This window comes from Malaclemys terrapin, chromosome 1 (assembly GCF_027887155.1).
Source record: "Malaclemys terrapin pileata isolate rMalTer1 chromosome 1, rMalTer1.hap1, whole genome shotgun sequence".
Taxonomy (NCBI): Eukaryota; Metazoa; Chordata; order Testudines; family Emydidae; genus Malaclemys; species Malaclemys terrapin.
Genome location: NC_071505.1, coordinates 61,250,037 through 61,273,207, shown reverse-complemented (window position 1 = coordinate 61,273,207; position 23,171 = coordinate 61,250,037). Strand labels below are relative to the sequence as shown.

The following is a 23,171-nucleotide window of genomic DNA, read 5'->3' as shown; positions in this document are numbered from 1 at the left end:
CCACAGTTTTGGGGATTTTTGCCCTAGATCCCCCCTTACTCAGACAGTCTTCAGCTTCCAGAACAAGTTAAAGTTTCTGCAAAGAGACATAGTGTCAAGAGATTTCAACCACTTGTCCCATCTCAAAAGTAGGGTAAACACATTCCCTGAAATCAAAGTAGATCACAAACTCGAGGAATACAGAGGTAATTACAAGGACTGCTTGATGACTTTCAGGCCAGGTTTGAAGACTTGCAGAAGCTGAGATCCTGCTTCACTTTCCTTGTAAACCCATTCATAGTTGATGTTATTAATGATGGCTGTCTGATTCCCAAAACTGTGGTTACAGAAACATCTACTGTAGAAATGGAACTATTGGAACTCCAGAAAGACCAGGCTCTAAAGATGATGCATAAATCTCAGTCTACAACTGAGCTCTGGAAGAAGTTCCAGGAATGAAGTATCCTCAACTCAAGAAGACTAGTATGCGACTCATTTAAATTTTTGGCACAACAAACTGCTGCGAATCACTGTACTTTGTGATGAAGTTCATAAAATCGAAACATCGTGCAGTCCTTAAAAATCAACATCTGACTGAGCTCCTCTGTACTGCCTTGATGATGTATCAACCAGATTTCCAAAGACTTACAACCAGGATGGAGACCCACAAGACATCTAGCTCTAGCAGTAATTAGCCATGATATAGTAAGTAGGATATTTTTTAAAATGCATGTGTAAAGGTTGTGCGTGTCTTGCAGCTCTCGAATGTCTGAAGATTATCGTAATGCAGCTCAGAGGGTCAGTAGGTTTGGTCATCCCCATTATATAACTTACTTGAACTGACTCTGGCTCATGCTATCACTATTAATTATAGTCTTTGGGCCTGATTTTCATCTCACTTAACACCAGTTTCATACTAGTTATTACTATTTGTTATATAACTCCATTGCCTTGAATGGGGTTACTCTACTTTAACTCCACTCTGATGGCCAAATTTTGCCCTCAATATTACTGTTTAGTTAAATTATACTTACCCACCAAGTATTTATTTAGGAAATGTAAAATACAGTAAATAGGTTTTATTTCTGTATAGTAAAGAAACACAGATGGAAAAAAGATAATGTTAAAAGTTCACCTATTACAACAAATTATAATGCTAGATTTGAACATTATTTGTTCACATTATAGTTAAAAGTGCTATCAACATATCATACGTATACACTATATTAATGATTTTAAAATGTGATTTTGAAGAGTACAGCAGCTGTTTTAGTATCAAGGTATACCTGTAATTCAGTGATATATTTATTTTTAATAACAGTTTTAGAGAGATTAAGACTCTGGTCTAACAATGCACTTAAATTTGGGCACATGAATAATCACACTGAAATTTTTGCACATGCTCAAAGTGCTTTGCTAGATCTGGCTCTTACTAAAGAATCTGATTATAACTAAGCAATGTGCCGTTAGGTAGGATTGAGTTGAAACAAGCCTGGGTGGACATTTAGTATAAGTAAAACTGTAAAGCATTTGTTCAGTCTTCTAAACCTACATTCCAGGTAGCCTATCAAATTATGCAATTGCTCTGTGACCACCATATCCTGTGGCTATAGAGTAGTAATATTTTGGTTAATAAATATTGATACTTGGTGATTTTGTTATAAATAACTCTCAGTCAACCATCCTATGTCCTTCTACATTAACAGTAACCACTGGGGCAAAAGATCTGGGTATCATTGTGAACTGCTTGATGCACGATAGTGATATAAACAAACCAACTCAGCAAACAGAATGTAAGATGTAGAAAGAATGGGATAAAAAATAATACTGAAAACGTGGTAATGCCACTTACTGCCTAAGTACACCCTCGACTTGAATACTGTGTTCAGTTCTAATCATCCCATCTGAGATATAGCAGAGAGAGGAGCCCAAAGACAGATAACAAAAATGAATAGAAGCACACAAACACTTCCATATAAGGAGAGATTGTAAAGAATTGGACTGTTTAGTGTAGAGTCTAGACAAATGAAGGAAGATATAGGTATTCAAGCTCTACTGGACCAAGTGGGAAGCAAGATACAGAGTCAAAAATCAGAATCAGGATTCTCACAAAGAATGGCTTGCCAACAACTCCCTTTCTTTTAAACCAGAGCACTACTAGTATGAATGCCTCCAGTGTCTGAACTGGCTGCTAATTAGTATCCAAGTGGTATTTCATGTATTGTTTTATTTATCAGTCCCTAAATGGTCTGTGTTCTGGATAACCGAAAGATTGACTCTCTCCTATTTGGTACACAGTTTCAGTCGGCTAACCATAGATTCACAGACTCATAGATTCCACGGCCAGAAGGGACCATTGTGAGACTCTAGTCTGACTTCCTGTATAACACAGGCCATGGAACTTCCCAAAAGTAATTCCGAGAGCAGAGCTTTTAGAAAAACATCCAATCATTATTTTAAAATACTCAGTGAGGGAGAATCCATGGTTGTTCCAATGGTTAATTACGCTTATCATTAAAAATGTACACCTTATTTCCAGTCTGGATTGGCTAGCTTCAACTTCCAGCCATTGGATGGTGTTATATCTTTCTCTGCTAGTTTGAAGAGCTCATTAAATATTTGTTCCCCATGTAGATACAGAGTTTCACACATATACATGACACACATGTTAAGTTAATTCTGTTCATATGAGCTTAAATTTAGGCAATTTTTCCCTTGTAAATCATGCCTGGATCACAGGAAAACAATGTTGAAAGGAGTGACGGTTCCCAAATTTCTTACCACAGCAGACCATACATATTTAATCTGGAGGAATCATTGATGGCTACCTTGGGAATTATACCATGTAGCCTCTTTTTTTCCTCTGTATTTGACCTCAACCCTTGTCCCATTTGATTTTAGCTGCTCTTTTCCACACTGCGTAATTGCAGAGATTATATGGGCCATGTTTTTTTAAAATCATAGCTGTTGTGAAAATTGTTGACATTTCAAAGTCATTTCCATTTCAAAATGTTTTGGAAAAAAATCACGAAAAAAGTTTAAATGACCTGGTTTTCAGTTTAAAACTTATCAAAAAGCATTATGTAAATGTTATCAAATGGTTTATACTTTCAATAATGCTTATGATAAAAAAGCTGGGAAAAGGCATGACTTTTTTCATGAAAAAAATCATTTTTGAATAAAGGCCATTTTTTAATGAAAAAATCTTGTAATCATAAATTAGAGCTGGTCAAAAATTTTCAGTGTAGTCTGGGCCTGATTCTGCAGTCTTTATACAGGCAAAACTAATGGTGGCTTCCCTCCTCCGCTAGACAAGACCTCCCAAAATCCCTAACACAGTGGGACAGAGTCAGAGATGTGAAGTAAGGGCATGTTCCTTCTGCCACTGCAATTAATGGGAGTTCTGACACTGACTTCAATGGACCAAGCTCTAAAGCTCTGCTGTGAGCGCTTTATGATAGCAAGCCTCAAGTAAGGTACAAAGTACAGGATCAAGTCCAGAAAGTAATTTAGTATATCCTGAAGTATATAATTTATGAGTCTTTCATCTACAGACAATCTGGAAGAGTCCTCTAAAACCAGAATCTCAAAACTGCCTTTTTAATGAAAGACCAAATATAAATTTTATTCTTTAAAATTCTTCTGATTTATAAAGCAGATTTTTTTTCTCTTCTTAAAGTTGTTTTAGTTAAAAATCAGCCCAAGAAACACAGTTTTGTTCCAGTCAGATAGGACCTGATCCAGGATTTTCTATGGAAGACAATGTGGGTATCTTACTAGTGAACTGAATTGGAGCAAGATCTAGTCTTAAATCTCAAGTATTACTTCATATGACAGAATGAAAGCTGTTTCTAGGTTATAAGGACCAAATCCTGGTCCCAGTGAAATCAATCATAAAATCCCTATGTATTACAATGGGGCCAGAATTTTGCCCTAAATCCAGAATAATCTATGAAACCAAGAAAATGGAAAATCTTTATCTGCTAGTTTCTGTATTTAAGAAATGATTAAAGTTAAAGTGATCAACTATGGAAATATGTGTGCAGTCATAGAACTTTAGAGGAGGTTTTAGAGCCATGCTGTCTTTTTCTGTGTTGAATTCTAGGTGAATTTCTACCATCAGGGGTGAAATCCTGGCCCCACTGAAGTAAAATGGAGTTTTGCCATTGACTTAAAGAGCGTCAAGATTTCACCCTGTTTCCAGTTTGTGCTGTTGATTCTCCTCCCCTCTCTTCTGGGCTTTATTCTAGTACAATTGTTATACTCCATGAGAGGACCAGACAGTACTCTGCTAAATACCAGAACACCACTTTCCATCCTCGGCTTAGCAGGACACCGGGAAAAAATAACAGAGACATTTCCTTTAAAATATTGTTTGATTATCCCAAATAACCAAAGTTGTGACAAAATTTTGAAAACACTGTTTGTTCACTATTGCCGTCTTCTAAAACTCAATTCTGTAATAAACTCTATCCCCTGGCTTCTAAGGATGTATGGAGAGTAACAGTTCAACACATTTCACTTTCATCTCTTCTCTGTGTGTGCAACAGGAAAGGGTACAAGGGATGAATTCGGAAGACAGTGTCAAAGCCATAAAACAACCTCCTCGGCAACAGACGTTATTAGAATCCATTCTGGAAATGAAAAAAATTATAATTCATAGATACTAGTAATAGACTGTTTTTGAGGGATGCTGCTTTGTTTTTCTCTTGGATTTAAGGAAATAGATGATGCTGTAGATCATATTTTTCTTCACGGTAACTCTTCAAAAGAGATGGCTAGGAGTAAGGAAATTGACATTTCCCAGAACTGCATGCCATCAGCTACATCTCGCTGCTCACCTAGAAAAATCTTCCAAGCGACGATACAACCCCCGACAAAATCAAGGCTCCACAGTGGAGAGGCAGAGCGGTTGCATTCCTACAGCCAGCAGATCATTCTCCCGTCCCTCCGATGCTGTTCTTGTGCCCAGTTCCTTTCTCTCCCACTCCCATGTCTCCTCTTATTCTTACACCCCTGAAAGGTGTCGCCACTGCCCCGCCGCGCTCCAGCCTGCCTCTGCCTCTACGCCTTCTCCTGCCCTTGCCTCTGCCCCCTCCCCGCTTGTCCTGCTCTTTCTGCGGCCCCACACCTGTATGCTACTGTCTCTCTCCGCTCTTCTCCCTGCCTGCCTTTGATCCTTTCCCTCTTGCTGTCCCGCTCAGCAACTCTTCCCCAGCGCAATAAAACACCTTTTGAGGACCGAGGGGCAGGCAAAGGGAGTTTTCCAGACTAAGGAGTGAAAGTGCCGATCACCCCCCACCTTCCCCTCCTTGCATTGATGGACAGAGCCCATCCCCCTGCAGGGGGCCGCTCCCCTCATTTTCCTTGGGCAGAGAAAAAAGCGACCGCAGGGAAGAGAACCTGGTCCACAACCACGGGGCGCACGGTAACGAACGGGGACGGGAGGGGCTGGAGGAAGGTATCTAAGGGGGACGGGAAAGGGGGTAGAGAGCTCAGCTCCTGTGCCCCGGGGCAGCCTCCCAGTGGCGGCCGCGCTGCTGCAAAGGGAAGCGGGGGAGGGGGCGGCTGGCGTCAAGCGCTGACCAGCCTCTGAGACGGGCGCGCCCCTCCGCGCCCCACCCCGCGGGATAAAGGCACCGGCCCCCGGCGCTCGCTCGCTCGCTCACAGAGAACCTGGGGGCAGCCGAGGCGGTGGGAGCCAGGGCAGAGCAGCAGCGGCGACGCGAGCGGGAAGTGCGAGGGCAGGGTCCCGCCAGGCGGCACCATGCGCTCGGCCGCCAGCCCCGGGCCCTCGTGGGAAGCGCCTCCGGCCGGGAACGGCAGCCAGTGGCGGCTGGCGGCGGGGAGCAGCCCCAGCCCGGCGCCCGGCTCCGCCGCCCCCAACGCCAGCCGCGCGGCCGGCTGGGACCCGTACGGGCGGGACGAGGAGCTGGCCAAGCTGGAGATCGCCGTGCTGGGGCTGATCTTCGCGGCGGCGCTGCTGGGCAACGGCCTCGTGCTGCTGGCGCTGCGCCGCACGGCCCGCAAAGCCTCCCGCGTGCACCTCTTCATCCGCCACCTCAGCCTGGCCGACCTGGCCGTGGCCTTCTTCCAGGTGCTGCCGCAGCTGTGCTGGGAGGTGACCTACCGCTTCCACGGGCCCGACGGGCTGTGCCGCGTGGTGAAGCACCTGCAGGTCTTCGGCATGTTCGCCTCGGCCTACCTGCTGGTGGCCATGACGGCCGACCGCTACGTGGCCGTGTGCCACCCGCTGCAGACCCTGCGCCAGCCCGCCCGCCGCCCGCACGCCATGGTGGCGGCCGCCTGGGCGCTCAGCCTGCTGCTCAGCACGCCGCAGTACTTCATCTTCTCCCTCAGCGAGGTGGAGCGCGGCTCGCAGGTCTACGACTGCTGGGCGCACTTCGTGCAGCCCTGGGGGCCCCGCGCCTACGTCACCTGGATCACCGGCGGCATCTTCGTGGCGCCCGTGCTGGTCCTGGCCACCTGCTACGGCTTCATCTGCGGCCACCTCTGGCGGAACATCCGCGGCAAGACCCGCCGGCGCGGGGAAGGGGGCGGCGGGGCCCGCCGCAAGCAGGGGGCGGCGGCAGCGGCTGGGTCCCCCGGCGGCGCCTTCCGCAGGGGGCTTCTGCCCACCCCGTGTGTCAGCAGCGTCAAGACCATCTCCCGGGCCAAGATCCGCACCGTCAAGATGACTTTCGTGATCATCTCGGCGTACATCGTCTGCTGGGCGCCCTTCTTCACCGTCCAGATGTGGTCCGTCTGGGACCCGCAGTTCTCCTGGATCGGTAGGTGAAGGGAGGTGCTCTGGTTTACCTTGTTGCCATCCGGAGTGACTCCGCACTCACACCGAAGTAACTCAGAACAGATTATGAGAGGGAGAGAGACGTAAAGTACTTCCCCCCCCCCCCGCTTTCTGGTGTGTTGGGGGAGCAGAGGGGCGATCCAGACCAAGGATTATTTCGTTAGATGATAATGGGGAAATCACCTTAGTTTTACTCAGAGCAGCAAACAGTGCCTTTTTTTTTTAATAGTTTGCCCTTGATAGTAGCTATTATGACAGTGCGAGCTCTGACAAGGGAACCCCGCTGTTTCAGTTGTTCTTGAGGAACAATTTGAATAACAGGGCTTTTGATTTTTAAGCAACTCTCCCCTATAAAACAAATGTGGAGTTCTGCTGAAAAACTGATGGCGTGATTTGTCTCCACCTCAATTATTTCTTTAAGGAAACATGTTGAATAAAAATCATCATGTTCCTAAAAAAGTTTTACATAAACTAAAGGTCATAAATTTAGTCTTAAAGGTGCCACCCTCTGTTGCTGTTTATGAATTAAAGGATTATTTGTGTTTATATTGCAAGTATGAGTTAAATAATGTTTTCCCACTTACTGTTTTGCTTTTGCTACTGAGTGACAGACAGGGCCGGCTCCAGGGTTTTGGCCGCCACAAGCAGCCCCCCCAAAAAAGCCACGATCGCAATCGCGATCTGTGGCGACAATTCGGCGGAAGGTCTAAGCTCCGAGCTGGAGTGAGGGACCGACCGCCGAATAGCTGGATGTGCCGCCCCTCTCCAGAGTGGCCGCCCCAAGCACCTGCTTGACAAGCTGGTGCCTGGAGCTGGCCCTGGTGACAGACATAATGTTCTGGTGCAATAATGAAATGCAGTTGCTACCCTGGAAAGCCTTTCTCCTGTCAGTCTTGAAAGCGTTTCAGTTTTGCCACTTACCTGCATTCAAATAGGTTAAAAGAGGAAAATAAATAACTAATTTGGGGATTCCATTTCGTTTTAAAGTTTGTGTCTGGGAGGGGTGTAAACCTAGAGCCTGAACTTGCTCTCACCGAAGTCAATGAGAGCAGAATCAGGCCCTTTGGAGATCTAGGAAAGATTCTACAGTATACCACAGCTAAATAACTTTGAGGGGCTAAATCGTACAGTACATGGACAAATACCCCTGACTTCAGTGAGTGTGTTCCATGAATAAGAACTGCAGGAGTGGGTGCAATGCCTTCCTGTTTTGCTTGGGTTAGATCAAAACGCAATGTTCAGTTGACACGAGCAAATCCTCTTAAACTCCGTTCTATTACAAAGTAACTAAGGGTTTCTGGTTTTGTTTGTCTGTTTTGTTTTAAGTGATTGTTCTAAACCATTGGTTCTCAGAGGGGTCGCAACCCCATGGGAGGTTGCAACTTGGTTATGTGGGGGACCGCGAGCCCCAACCCCAGCGCGTGGCTGCGAACTGCGAGCCCCGACAGCGACTGTGTAGGGCTGCGAGCCGTGACCCCCTGCGAGCCATGAGTCTCTACCCCTGCGCTGGGTTGCGACCCGGACGAGGGGCTGCGAACCCCAACCCCAACCCTGGCCAGGAGCAGGGCTATGAGGTCCGGCCAGGCGTAGGGCTGTGGGGCAGTACCGGGTTTACAGTGGTGCCATACCCAAACTCAAAAGGGGACCTGGCGTGGCCCGCTCACTTGCACTGTACCAAGAGCAGCTGGCTCCTCTACAACCCCCCCGGCTCTTCTCCCCCACCGTTCACTCCACTCAGCTGGTCAGCCTAGGGCTCTTCTCCAGCCCAGGGCTCCTCCCCACCCTATGACCCGCAGGTGCCACCAGGGAGATCAGCTGTTGGCAACTGCCAATCAGCTATTTAGCATGCGCAGCAGCCCTTATCAGCTCTTTGGCTGGCTGCACCCAATCAGCTGTTTGGCACGAAGTCCCTGCCTATCAGCTGTTTTCCCTGCATCTGCTGAAGCTCCCAGTGGGCTCCCACCTCCCACTGCAGGCAGGTGTGAGTCCTTTTAAATTTCAGGGCAGAGGGAGCTGGGCTAGGGGGACAAGCAGCCAGGGCATGGCAGCTTCTGTGCTAGCTGTGGAGGGGTGGGGGAAATTGGGTGTGGGCAGCTTCTTGGCTGGGGGGAGATGGGTGGGCAGCTTCTCGGCTGGCCGCGAGGGGCTGCTGGGGGGAGTACAGGCTGGGGGGGTTTCTCAAGGACTAAGCCAGCCATTCTCAGTCCACTCCACTGTCTCCCCCAGGACCTGTGGCCCCCCTCCAACCTGGAGAAATCAGCTGCAGACTCCTTTAGTGCTGGGCAGGGGGACAAACCAAAGAACATGGCTCCTTTAAGAAAAGTTTGCCTTTGTGTTTGATGTGTGAACTTGGGCTGGGGCCAGCAGCTCGCCCCCTCCCCATGCTTCCTCCAGCCAGTCAGGTGCGCTTAGCCGTGGCCAAAGGTGAGAGGGGCTTCACTGCAGCCCCAGCCCAGGTACAAATGAGCAGCCTCCCCGTGCCCGGACCCCTCCCATGAGGGCTCTGGGAGCTCCCAACCCCTATGGTTCTGACCCGGGTTCCGGGCCTCCGCATCCCTTTCCCCGTGCATGGAGGGACAGGAGGGGGCAACACACCACCAGTACTTCTAGCTGCATCCTCCCTGCAGGCTCTTCTCTAGGGCTGGCTCTCGTGCCTGGCAAAGTAACGGTTGCCCAGCTCAAAGCTGTTTCCAACTCGCCCCCGCCCATATCAAGCCTGCCTGAGCGGCTTTTCCTCCCAGAGAGGAAGTTTATCTCCCTGCACCCCAGATCAGCATCCCCTCCTCCCCGCGTCAGGAAGGATTGATTTCCTTCTCCTGGATCTACACCCCGCCTCCCCTTCAGCTCCCAGGGAATTCCTATGGTTGCATCCACACCCACCCACCCACCCTGTATCAGCTTCAAGTCAGGTGACGCTGCCTTGCTTCACCTTGGGACACCTGAGCTTGTCTTGCATCAGGATGCTGGGCTGCAGCAGCCCGGAGGAGGAAGCAAACCCCCCACTCCCCCTGCCTTTGGCCATGGTCCCACCAGGGGCTCCCCTCCCACAAAAGTTGCACAGTGTTGTGAGGGAGTCAGCGAGCGAGCTTCAAAGCCAGCGTGGGCTGCCACAGCGGGGACTGGGAGGAGCTGGAGTGACACAGCAGCCACACAGCAGGATGAATGAATGGGACATTTCTCTCTTGGGCTGTTGAATTAAATTTCTCTCTGTGTCAGGGCGGGCAGTTTCTGGGCTGGCCGCAGGGGGTGGGGTTAGGTGGAGACAGAGCTTCTTTGAGTGCGTGGGTGGGAGCGGCTCCTAGACACAGCCACCAGGAGATGGGGAACAGAGAGAGAGAAAGATGGGCAAAGGGACACAGATGGAGAGCAAGAAGTGGGAAACATCAGGAAGGGGAGATACCAATGATAGACACACATTCAAAAACTAGAATGAAAGTGTATAAATATGCTGAAAATAGCCTCCCCTCAAAATTGGCAGAGCACCCCTCCAGCACACACACCTCGCCTGTAAGGCAGGAGGGGGCAGAAAGGAGTGGGCGGCAGGTGGGAGGCATTTAGGGGCGAGGGTCAGCAGGCAGGAGGCATTCAGAGAGGTCTAGGGGGATTGGGCAGAGCGGGGCCAGAAAGAGGTTGAGTGGGGGGTGGGGCCTTGGGGAAGGAGGCAGAGCTAGGATGGGGCACTCACTAACAAAACCAAAAGTCAGCACCTGTGCCATGATCCCTTCCTCCCATCTACTGCTTGCTCTTCTCAGACACTGCCAGTTCGGGCTAGTGACCATCCGTTTCAGGCTCCCTGGGGGTGGGTGTGCCTCTCCTGGCTGGGGGAGTTGGTAGCTACCCTCCGCCCATGCAAGGAAACGCCACCTCCGCCCTGGGCAGCACCAGCGCCAGGTGGGTAGGGCTGGGTGGGGCCCCAGGGGACAGGACCGCTCTGTGCTCCCAAGCTTCAGCTGTCCTGCCCCCTAGCACTGTGCTGGGAGGGGGGGATCCCTGCTCTGTGCTGGCTCAGCAGGGCCTGGGGGCAGGGCTTGAGGGTATGGGTCTGTGAGGAGGATGCTGGGATGTGAGGGGGTAGGAGGTGCTGGGGAGTGGGGGAGGTTTGTGTGCTTTGGGGTGCTGGGCAGTGGGGGTCTGGGGGGGGTCGCTATGTAGTTGTGGTGGGGCTGTGGGGAAGGACACTGGGCAGTGGAGGTGGGGGCGATCTGCATGTTGGACTGCTAGGAAGTGGGGGTGGTCTGTGTGGGGTGCTGGGCAGTTGTGGTTGGGCTGAGAGCGGGGGTGCGCTGGGTGGGGTGGTGGTGTGCAGAGCACTGTGCACTTGTGGAGGGGCACTGGGCATAGGGAGTCGGGGGGGGCATTGGGAGTTGTGTGGCACGACATGGGCCCACCCCCATGGTTGAAGGGGCATGCTGGCAGCACAGGGTTGGGTGGGCCAGTGTGCATCTGGCACTGCCAGTTTGCACACTGGGCGGATCAGGGCTGCCCCCACCGTACCATGCCCCATTGCCCCTCGCTCCGGGGACCGACTTCCCTGCGCCATGTTCCATTGCCTCCATGGGGGCCCACAAATATGTTTGGGGCCGGGCCCACAAAAGATTAATCCGGCCCTGCTTTGGGGCTGCAAGCCCCAATCCTGGCCAGGCGTGGTGGTGTGATTCCCCGACCCCAACCAGGAATGGAGCTGTAAGCTGGGGCATCCATGACACTGTGAGCCCTGACCCCTGTACTGGGGTTGTCAGGCGGGGCCTGGCTATGGTGAGGGTTATTAGCTGGGAGCTCTGCCGTGCACAAGGTTGTTAACCCCCAGCCCTGCAACACACAGGGTTGTCAGCCCCAAGCCCCGCCACCCACTGTGAGCCCAGCCAGGCACTTGGTTGTGAGCCACCATCACCACCATATGCGGACCTCAGAGCCCCAAGCTCCTCCAGCCCAGCTCCACCACCAACTCCACTCCACCTCTAGCCCTGCTCCACCTCCAAAGAAGGCGCCAAATAGAAGTTTACCCAGGGCGCCATTTTTCCTATGGCTGGCCCTGGTACTGAGACAACATTAGAGGGCTTGATTCTTTAGCAGCTGAACAAGTACTTTAGTAATTAACAGTCAGACACACAAATGCAAACTTTCTCCTGAAAATAATGGCCACGTGTACTGCTAAAACCGCTAAAAAACAAAAGTATCTCGAGTCTTACATTAAACTTGGATTTACCAGTATCATCACCTCTGGTACTGAAAAACCGCTGTGAAGTTTTGTCTGCTGAATCAATGAAACCATGCAAACTGCAGCGACATCTTGAAACTAGACATCCTGAGCATAAAAATCAAAACATGGGTTTTTTTTCAAACGCAGAGAAGAACCAACAAAGAAGGCCAGGCTTGATGCTGATGGAAGTTTCCAACAGCAAATGTCCTCCACTGTGGAGGCCTCTTGTGTTGTGTCACTACGCATTGCCTGTACCAAATCACCGCATACAGTAGGTTAGGAGTTTATTCTGCCAGCATGCAAAGATATTGTGGCACTTATGGTTGGCAATGACATTGCCAAAAAACTGAATATGCTTTCCATGTCTAATGATACTGTGAAACGCAGAATATGTGAGATGTCTGAAGATATCAAAAAACAAGTTGTGCACGAAATTAAACATTCTGCTTTCAGTATGTTCAGCCTGCAACTTGATGAAACTACTGATGTTATTCACTGCGCGCAACTGATAGCATTCGTACGGTTTGTTAATGCTGGGGATGTTAAGGATGAGTTCTTATTCTGTGAACAACTTGAAACAACCACAATGTCATAGGCCATTTTCAATAAGGTGAATGCTTTTTTCGAAAGCAATGGCATTGAGTGGAAAAATCTTTGTGGTACCTGTACTGATGGTGCTCCAGCAATGATGGGTGCACGGTCTGGCTTTCAGCAGAAGGTAAAGTGTGTCTCACCTAATGTGATTGTCACTCATTGTGGAATCCATCGTCAAGTCCTAGCTGTAAAGACATTGCCAATATGCCTTAATGCTGTGGTGGATGTTGTTATGCGAGCAGTGAACTAAATTAAAGCTTGTGTTCTGAATAGTTGTCTCTTTCGAGAGCTCTGCAATGAAATGGGTGGTGAATATGAAGTTCTACTTTTCCACACTCAAAGCTGATGGCTTTCTACGGGACGTGCATTAAAGCACATTTTTATACTTCATGAAGAGATGGCAGAGTTTTTCCTGTGAAAACAGAAACAAGAGCTGAACAAAATGTTCAGTGACAAGAAATGGCTTCTCTGGTTGGCATACCTAGTTGATATCTTTGGTAACCTTAATGATCTCAATCTGTCACTTCAGGAGAAAACGTTAATAGACCTGACTAATAAAATCAAAGCCTTTCAGATGAAGTTGGATCTGTAGTGCAGGAAGCTGGAGACAGACAGATATGGCATGTTTCCGACACTTTCCTCGTTCAGCGAGGAGGAGGAAGTTAACATTGATAGTGCTCTCAAGTCAGCGATCCATGGAACATTTGAGAGCCCTTCATGAAGAGTTCTCACACTACTTCCCAGTGCTACCAAAAGCACTTCATTGCCTGGTGAAGAACCCTTTCAGTGGGACAGCTGAGCAGTTACCTACTCATGATATTCACACGCAGGAACAGTTTGTCGACATAATCAATGATGATGACGTGAAAGCAAAATTCACACAGCTGCCTCCAAACCAGTTCTGGTGCTCAGTTGCAAGTGAATACCCACTGGTGTCTGAAATGGCCCTGAGAGTCCTTCTGCCATTTCCCACTACCTACGAATGCAAGAGTGGATTTCCCAGCCTTCTCACAATAAAGACGAAATCTCGAAACAGGCTTGATTTGAAGGACGACATCAGATGTGCCTTTTCTAAAACAACACCAAGAATAAAACTTCTTGTGTCAAATAAACAGCATCATCCATCTCACTGATTTTTTTTGGCTGCTTCAGGTCATTAATTGCTGTCAAGTATTAAAATAAAATTCTACTTAAAAATAACTTTTCCACTTACATTTAATTCGATAAAAATGTGTTTTAGTCTTAATTTAAAAGCAGTGAGAAATGGTAAATGCATTTTAAGCAATAGGGTTAAAATTTAGTATTTTAACATAGTGTTAAATATAAAAAATGTGTTTTTAATTTCTAAGGGGGGGGGGTCGCACTCAGAGGCTTGGTGCTCGAAAGGGTCACCAATACTAAAAGTTTGAGATCCACTGCCCTAGAGTAACCAGGGAGGCTGCCAACCGTCTTGTATGCCTGCTTGAAAGTTCTGTGGTAACTTAAATGTTTGACTTGTAATACTTCTACCTTTCAAAAAACATAGAAAAAGAAGAGAATTTTGCATTTCCCAGGTTTTCACAGTGTGTCTGATACTTCAGCTATCTGTACACAGCCAAGGAAAATATCAAAGTATCATCAGCCTAAAAAAAGCGCTAAGCTCAAATGTTTTACAAAAGCTTTTAGAGATTATAAATTTGCTGTTTGTAAACAATCAGCTCTTCTGGAAGGAAATGGTCACATTTGCTTTCTGATTTAATAAAAGGTAAATGGTTGTGATTAAAATATTTGCTGAATTAATTTGAACAAACATAATTTAGTAAAATGTTCCCCCAAAATTCAAAACTCCAGGTGTGCTTTGTTTTTAAATTAAAAAGTCTATTCCAGAAATAGCACAGTGAATTCATTTTGCCCTTGTTATGGATAAAATTCTGGAAGTAATTTTCATTCATTATAAAGTACGCATACGTATATATGTAAAGTGAAAGCTAGAAGCCAGAAACTTTAGATGATGATACTGTATTGTACTTCACTCTTTTGTACTTCAAACTCTCATTGACAATAGTGGGAACTTTGATTACACAAGAAATGTGGGATTGAGACCAAAATCACAATGCATAACATAGTTGATCGAATATAAATAGAATTGAAGGTGTGAGGCAGACTAATATAATTTTGATTTCAAAAGGAGGGGGAAAAAAACCTGTCAGGGTATTTCACTGTGTTAAATAGAGAGATTAATATGAAGAGACATTCTAAAAATCTTGTAGAACTATACACACAGTGAATATATTGCTGTGGAGACTTAATATTCATAAAGTAAGTTTTAATTGAACATACTAAGTACTTGAAAGAGTCTGACAATTTAAACTAGTAGAGGTAGGAGGATGAAGTTTTTCTATGACAAAGTTTATTTGAAGGGAAAAAAACAGAGCCTATTTCTTTGATCTCTAGCATTATGGATCTGATTCAATGGGCTTTGGATCAGGACCTATATACATTTTGGAAGAAAAAACTTCGGGTGAAATCCTGGCCTTGCTGAAGCTAGTGTTTTGCCAGTGACGTCAATTTCACTCTTACCTAATCGAATTCGGACTTCAGGTTTGGGATTTAAGGCTCCCGTCCAGCAAAGCACTCACTTAGGCTATGGCTACACTAGAGAGCTGCAGCTGTGCCACTGTAAGCTCTCTAGCCCACTCACTTTAAAATGACGGGAATTAATCCACCCCCAATGAGCAGCAGTAGGTATATCAACAGGAGAAGCTGTCCCGTCAACATAGTGCTGTCCATCCCAGCACTTAGGTCAGTGTAATTTATGTCGCTTGGGGTGGTGGCTAATTCACACCCCTGAGCAACATGAGTATTACCAACATAAGTGGTAGGGTATGCATAGCCTCAGTGTCAATGGGACTGCTGACACTTACAGGTTAACATGTGCTGAAGTGCTTTGCTGTATTGGGTTCTTAGATCCCAAACCAGAAGTCATTAATCTTTACTCAGATAAAAGTCCAGTTGACTTCAATTGGAGTTTTACCTGACTAAGGACTTCCTGATCCTTAGGATGATTTGGAGGATCTGTCTGTACAATTGCTGAATTCTGGTCGATATGAAGTGGTTACTATGAAAATCGCTGTATCAGCTTTGTTGTATCCACTATGGGCTAGAAGTGCTGTATCATTTCCTCCTAGACCAGATACGAGGAGGGTCATAGAACTCAAGGACCCTATTCAGCTGATGATAACTTGGAAGAATGGATGAGCTCTGGTCTAAAGGAGAAACCGTTTTACCTTACCTCTCTGAGGGGAGGGGGAACTGGAAAAAATGGAAATGTACCAGGTGCAGAGCAAAGGAAGCCAGGTGACTAGTTAGGGGTTTAACTAAAGACTTACAGGGTAGGAAGGAAGGGCATGGACAGCCTAGGTCAGAGGACTAGTTGTGGGGAGAATACTCCATGTTTCAGCATGCAAGTAACAGAAGGATGCTGGACAGTCCCTGACTCCAGCCCAAAGAATCATCTGGAGTGGTGAAGAAACTGAGAAAGGGAAATCCATGTAGTTTATTATTTTTCTATGGATCTGTGTATTTCTCATATGATTAAGTGAAGAGCAGCAGCGCTGTAGAACTCTGGACTGTATGTCTGTGTTATATGTAACACTTTCCATATGATGGCCCCTTGGAGAGGTAAACTAGAAGTCTCTCACCTTTGGTGAGATTATGGGAGAGGTGTGTGTAAGAGACGAGGGAGCCTGAGGAGTTCATACTGGTTACAGGGGCTGGGCAGGGTGCCATGAGATCACAGCTCTCCAGATGAAGTGTAAGACAGAGGGTCTTCATTCTAACAATGTGCCTCGGGACCCCAAGACTGGGACAGTGCTTGGGTTTATAACACCTGGGGATCCAGAGGCTGGATTCCCCCACCACAATCTGAAGGGCTGCCAATAAAGGGCGCCCAGCCAGACCAGTGGTTAATCAAATGGTTAATGAAGAAATTAACTGTATGTTGGCAATATTCCTTTACTTCTGCTACTAAAACAGTATACTTTTTTTTTTAAATAGATTCTGAAAACACTGTCATTACAGTCACTGCTCTGTTGGCCAGTCTCAACAGTTGTTGCAATCCCTGGATCTACATGTTCTTTAGTGGACACCTCCTGCAAGACTGTTTACAGAGCTTCCCTTGCTGTCAAAAAATAAAACAAAAGCTGAGTAAAGAAGATTCTGACAGCGTTAGCAGAAGACAGACTTCTTTTACCAACAACAGAAGCCCAACAAACAGTTTGGACATGTGGAGGGATTCACCCAAATCATCAAAATCTACCAAATTCACCCCCATTCCAGCCTGAGCCATTTACACAGAAGAGACAGCACTTGTGAGTATCACAGTGTGGCACTTTAAGCTTGTCAAGGCATTAGTCATCACATGAAAAATGAACTACTGCCGTAGCCATATCATGAAAAGTATCATATTGCTAAATAAACTATTTTGCACTGCTGTAAATTATTTTATGAAAAGTATTAATGACATACAAAGCAGTGGAATGTGGGCAATTGCTCTGGAAAGAGTACTAATGACCATTATTTTTCTAAAGTTAATTATTCATTTTTTGTTTATAAAATAAAATTAACGCTTTGTTTGCATGGTCGTAATTTTAATTGAGACTTCTTCAAAACAGTAGAGGACTGGTAGTACAGATCCTCACCTAGTGTTAACTAGAGTAACTCCATGGCTCATTAGTACAATGGCTATATTTTGCACTGATCCTCCACTGAAGTTATTGGAAAATCACAAGGTGTAAACCAGTTCATAATTTGGCCCTAAACCACTGGGGGAAATTGCTAGAAGAAATTCCAGTCTTACTGGGCAGCAAACGTTCTGAACAGCTTGGTTAACCAGGCACATAAGAGTTATTGGAAATTTAACTATTCATATTGCTTTACCATTCAACACCACCATGAAATGAACTGAACCTGGCCAACATTTCTCATTGAGGGCCTAGTTGTGCAGTCTTTATGCTGGCAAATCTTCCATTGATGTCTGTGTCTAGCAGGGCGGGCTCTGGCTTTTTTGCCGCCCTAGGCAAAAAAGCCACCCGCCGCCCCCCCACTTCCAGCACGCGCCCCCTCCCCCAGCGCGCCCCCCCCCAGCCGGAGTGCCGGGAGGAGGGTGGAGAGCCCAGCTGGGGCTCTCCGCTCTCCCCGGCGGCCGGAGCGCCGGGGGGAGGGTGGCAAGCCCGCCGCGGCTCTCCGCTCTCCCTGACCGGCCGGAGCGCCGGGGGGAGGGCGGTGAGCCCGGCTGGGGCCCCGCCACGCTGCCCCCCTCCAGGCGCCGCCCCAAGCACATGCTTGGTGGGCTGGTGCCTGGAGCCAGCCCTGGTGTCTAGGTATGGACTTCACGACTGGATTTTTGGGGCTGGCTACTGCTCCCACAGATATTGATGGATTTTTTTCATTAGATGCTGGATCAAGCACCTGCTTTTTAATTAAAAACTTGTAATGTTTTTGTCACTCTGTCTCTGCTTTTTAATTAAAAAGCAGAGACAGAGTGACAAAAACATTACAAGTCAAACTTAGTTTCCCCCCAGCTCTTGGTAAAGTGCTACTGAAAGCCACAACCAGACCAACACCAATACAAAAAACCCATCTGGTTTAAGAGTAGAAACTGCTCTTGTTTTGTTTTCTTGATAGGACAGCTAGGGCCCAATCCTTGCAATCCACAATTAGTCCTTACTTATGCAAACAGTCCCACTGAGTTCAATGGAATGACACTATTGCCTAGCAGCTTCAGGGTCAAGCATTCCAAGATGTGAATTTCAGAGCTAATCTTACAATTGTTCTGAGAACATGCAAGGATTGCAGCTTTTTGGCAATCCTAAATGAATTGCTCACTGAATGCAAAGATGTGAAGGGGCATTCATGTGACTACATAGACTTTAAGTGCATCGTGGTTGCCAACTGAAGTGTGATGACATCTAACCATAATTTATAATCATGACTACTCTTAAAGTGTGCCAGTATCCCACTACAGCTTATGCTTTGCTCTGAGTTATTCCTACAGCATCTGAGTACTTTAATAACACATTGTCCTGAAAGCTTGGTTTTGAAGCTCCTTGAACAAATTTTGCTGTTTGTTAGAAGTCCTAGGAATCTCTTAAAATGACAACATTGAGGCTGGTGAGCCTCAAATGAGACCTATCATTTTAGTGTGGTTTTGCAGGCACATCTATCACACTGTCACGCTGTTCTAACTGTCTGCTCCATCCTTTTGAGAACATCAGGTATGGAAGTTTTCAATAATTTTGCTGGTGATATGCAGGACTCCTATTTGAATTTCTAGCATGCTCTTTTCAGAGTAGCAGCCGTGTTAGTCTGTATCCGCAAAAAGAAGAACAGGAGTACTTGTGGCACCTTAGAGACTAACAAATTTATTAGAGCATAAGCTTTCGTGGACTACAGCCCACTTCTTCGGATGCATATAGAATGGAACATATATTGAGGAGATATATATACAGAGAGCATAAACAGGTGGGAGTTGTCTTACCAACTCTGAGAGGCCAATTAATTAAGAGAAAATTAAGAGAGAAAAAACTTTTGAAGTGATAATGTGTACAAATCTGTACAGACACATGCCTAGAACCCCGACCAGGGGTATTCTATTTGCTACCCAAGATCCATAAACCTGGATATCCTGGACGCCCCATCATCTCAGGCATTGGCACCCTAACATCAGGCTTGTCTGGTTATGTAGACTCTCTCCTCAGATTCTACGCTACCAGCACTCCCAGCTATCTTCGAGACACCACTGACTTCCTGAGGAAACTACAATCCATCGGTGATCTTCCAGAAAACACCATCCTGGCCACTATGGACGTAGAAGCCCTCTACACCAATATTCCACACAAAGATGGACTACAAGCTATCAGGAACAGTATCCCTGATAATGTCACAGCTAACCTGGTGGCTGAACTTTGTGATTTTGTCCTCACCCACAACTATTTCACATTTGGGGACAATATATACCTTCAAGTCAGCGGCACTGCTATGGGTACCCGCATGGCCCCACAATATGCCAACATTTTTATGGCTGACTTAGAACAACGCTTCCTTAGCTCTCGTCCCCTAACGCCCCTACTCTACTCGCGCTACATTGATGACATCTTCATCATCTGGACCCATGGAAAAGTAGCCCTTGAGGAATTTCACCATGATTTCAATAATTTCCATCCCACCATCAACCTCAGCCTAGATCAATCCACACAAGCGGTCCATTTCCTGGACACTACTGTGCTAATAAGCGATGGTCACATAAATACCACCCTATACCGGAAACCTACTGACCGCTACACTTACCTACATGCCTCCAGCTTCCATCCAGGAGACCCCACACGATCCATTGTCTACAGCCAAGCTCTAAGATATAACCATATTTGCTCCAATCCCTCGGATAGAGACAAGCACCTACAAGATCTCTATCAAGAATTCTTAAAACTACAATACCCACCTGCTGAAGTGAAAAAACAGATTGACAGAGCCAGACGAGTACCCAGAAGTCACCTCCTACAAGACAGGCCCAACAAAGAAAATAACAGAACACCACTAGCTGTCACCTTCAGCCCCCAACTAAAACCTCTCCAGCGCATCCTCAGAGATCTACAACCTATCCTGAAAGATGATCCTTTACTCTCACAGATCTTGGGAGACAGACCTGTCCTCGCTTACAGACAACCCCCCAACCTAAAGCAAATACTCACCAGCAACCACACATCACTGAACAAAACCACTAACCCAGGAACCTATCCTTGTAACAAACCCCGATGCCAACTCTGTCCACATATCTATTCAAGTGACATCTCATAGGACCTAATCACATCAGCCATACCATCAGGGGCTCGTTCACCTGCACATCTACCAATGTGATATATGCCATCATGTGCCAGCAATGCCCCTCTGCCATGTACATTGGCCAAACCGGACAGTCTCTACGCAAAAGAATTAATGGACACAAATCTGACATCAGGAATCAAAATACTCAAAAACCAGTGGGAGAACACTTTAACCTGTCTGGTCATTCAGTGACAGACCTGCGGGTGGCTATATTACAACAGAAAAACTTCAAAAACAGACTCCAACGAGAGACTGCTGAGCTAGAATTGATATGCAAACTAGACACAATCAACTCCGGTTTGAATAAGGACTGGGAATGGCTGAGCCATTACAAACATTGAATCTATCTCCCCTTGTAAGTATTCTCACACTTCTTATCAAACTGTCTGTCCTGGGCTAGCTTGATTATCACTTCAAAAGTTTTTTTTTCTCTTAATTAATTGGCCTCTCAGAGTTGGTAAGACAACTCCCACCTGTTTATGCTCTCTGTATGTGTGTATATATATCTCCTCAATATATGTTCCATTCTATATGCATCCGAAGAAGTGGGCTGTAGTCCACGAAAGCTTATGCTCTAATAAATTTGTTAGTCTCTAAGGTGCCCCAAGTACTCCTGTTCTTCTAGCATGCTCTTGAGAATGAAAAGTCAAGCAGAGTGGAAGAGCAGTGGTATATTTATAAATATACTTGCATCACATGCATGCTCATACCTATGATCAGAAACAAACTCCCCCTGTTTCTTGTTGGTAGGTCACTATAAAGAGGATTTGGGATTTAACAAGATTGGAACCCTAGTTATTGTTTGGCTAGTTAAATATTGGGCACGTCGACCCTAAATACGCTTTTCATTCAGAGTGATATTGGGCCCAATATCCCTCTAAGAATCCAATGGGGAAATAGTAGAAATAATTGGAACTGCATTCTAATTAGGCTATATTCTGCCTCCATAGTACTAATAGAGCTCCCATCCATTTCAATAACTGTTTTGTGCAAAGAATGAGGGCAGACTATGTCCTGACAGAGAGAAGAGTGATTTCATACAATTCTAGCCCCATAGAAAATAATAGCTATTTCTTCAGGAACAAAAATATGGGGAAAAAGCATAGAGCATTAAAGTGGTACATTGTACTTTTTATGAGGTTTTTTTTATGTGCATTTAAAACTCTAAAGGACCAAAGGTTTAACACAAATGTACATAAAACATATAGATATGAGTAAATGTATGTGAACCTGTTGATAAAATTTGGACCACATCTATAGATGTATGTATTGGGGGACTGTGTGTGGGGGGGTGTATGTAAAATGTGTATATACACACATTGTATACTGCATAAGCATCAAATACATATTTAGGTTGCATGTCTCATATGAAGATGCTATTCTTTGATTAATTTTTATGTTTTTGTTAATATTACTATCTTTGTATATGACATCTATCCAACTAGGTGTGCTTATAGTATTTTTATCAAAGGTTATTAGCCTGAATTTTTCTATAATGATATACATTAAAATAGATAAGACAAATAAAAATTTTGAAATAATCTTAACGAAAGAAGTTGGGCAATGAAATATAAATAAATTATGGCTCAAAATGTTAGCAGAGTCTTTTAGTTGTTTTCCAAGTATGCTACAAAATCTATGCCTACATTTTGGTGATTTCCCATGCAGCTGTATTTCATAAGTGCTATGTAGTTCTTGTGACTGATTTGGTAAAACTGCATAGGACAGTATTTGAGATTCCAAACGTTTTGTAATTATTACTTTGAGTTTCTTCTTTTGCTTAAAAACATTTTTTTTCAAAGTGAAAATTAATGTGTTCTTCTGTACAGATACAAAAGTGCTTCTTAATAGTTGGTTGAAGTTAATGGTAGGGTAAGATTTTCATGTGCTAATGAACAATTTCTTCTTCTTCCTGTTTTCAACCAATGATGAAATAATTGCTTATTTAAAATGTATAAACTTGCTCCAATAAACTTCTGGATTTGTTTGAGAAGCATTATATAGTGGTTGGTTTTTTCAAGAACAAATATAGAAGACCATTAATAAATACCAGGGTCTGCAGAGTCAGGGTCAGGCAAACTCTGCATTGATTTTTAATGTTACGTGCACATAAGGTTTTCAGGACTGAACAAATTTTAAATGACTTCATATTATGTATAATGCATGTGGGATGCACACCTCTACTCTGATATAACGCTGTCCTTGGGAGCCAAAAAAATCTTACCGTGTTATAGATGAAACTGCATTATATCAAACTTGCTTTGATCTTCCGGAGTACGCAGCCCCGCCCCCCTGGAGCACTGCTTTACCCCGTTATATCCGAATTCGTGTTATATCGGGGTAGAGGTGTATATCATAATAATACAAAGAATATGCAGTTTGCTTTCCATTAAATATAATAAATATCATCACTCAAGTGTGACATAGCACTAACTTCTGCTCTATTGAAGTCATTTGGAGTTTTGCCATTGATTTCAGTGGAAGCAGGAGCCTTTAATCTGAAGTGAGACCAGATTCTACTATTCATGTGGTGATATTGGGATTACAGCAGTTTTTAAAAGTTTAGACAGCACCACTGGAATAAGTGGCATGATGCAAGAATCAGCAAGGACTTGGATCTGATTTCTTGATAAGAAACAGGTATGTTGGCAAGAAGCTCCCTTCTCCCCCTTCCCCCCACACTAGTCACTTCCTAATTTGTGAGTAAATAGTGTACGTACTTGGAAGATG

At 45.7% G+C, this 23,171-nt stretch overlaps 1 protein-coding gene across 1 annotated transcript; it reads left to right on the top strand.

Moving 5' to 3' along the window:
* The first annotated feature begins 5,746 nt into the window (after window positions 1-5,746).
* On the top strand, window positions 5,747-16,987 carry AVPR1A (arginine vasopressin receptor 1A). Its single transcript, XM_054016336.1, has 2 exons — window positions 5,747-6,770; window positions 16,617-16,987. Exons 1-2 carry the CDS (start codon window positions 5,747-5,749, stop codon window positions 16,901-16,903), a joined length of 1,311 nt encoding a protein of 436 aa, XP_053872311.1. The 3' UTR covers window positions 16,904-16,987.
* Window positions 16,988-23,171: the final 6,184 nt, after the last annotated feature.

Coding starts and splice junctions, on each gene's coding strand:
- AVPR1A (XM_054016336.1), top strand. CDS start 5,747: ATGCGCTCGGCCGCCAGCCCCGGGCCCTCGTGGGAAGCGCCTCCGGCC. Junction 6,771..16,616: donor CCCGCAGTTCTCCTGGATCG/GTAGGTGAAGGG, acceptor TTTTTTAAATAG/ATTCTGAAAACACTGTCATT.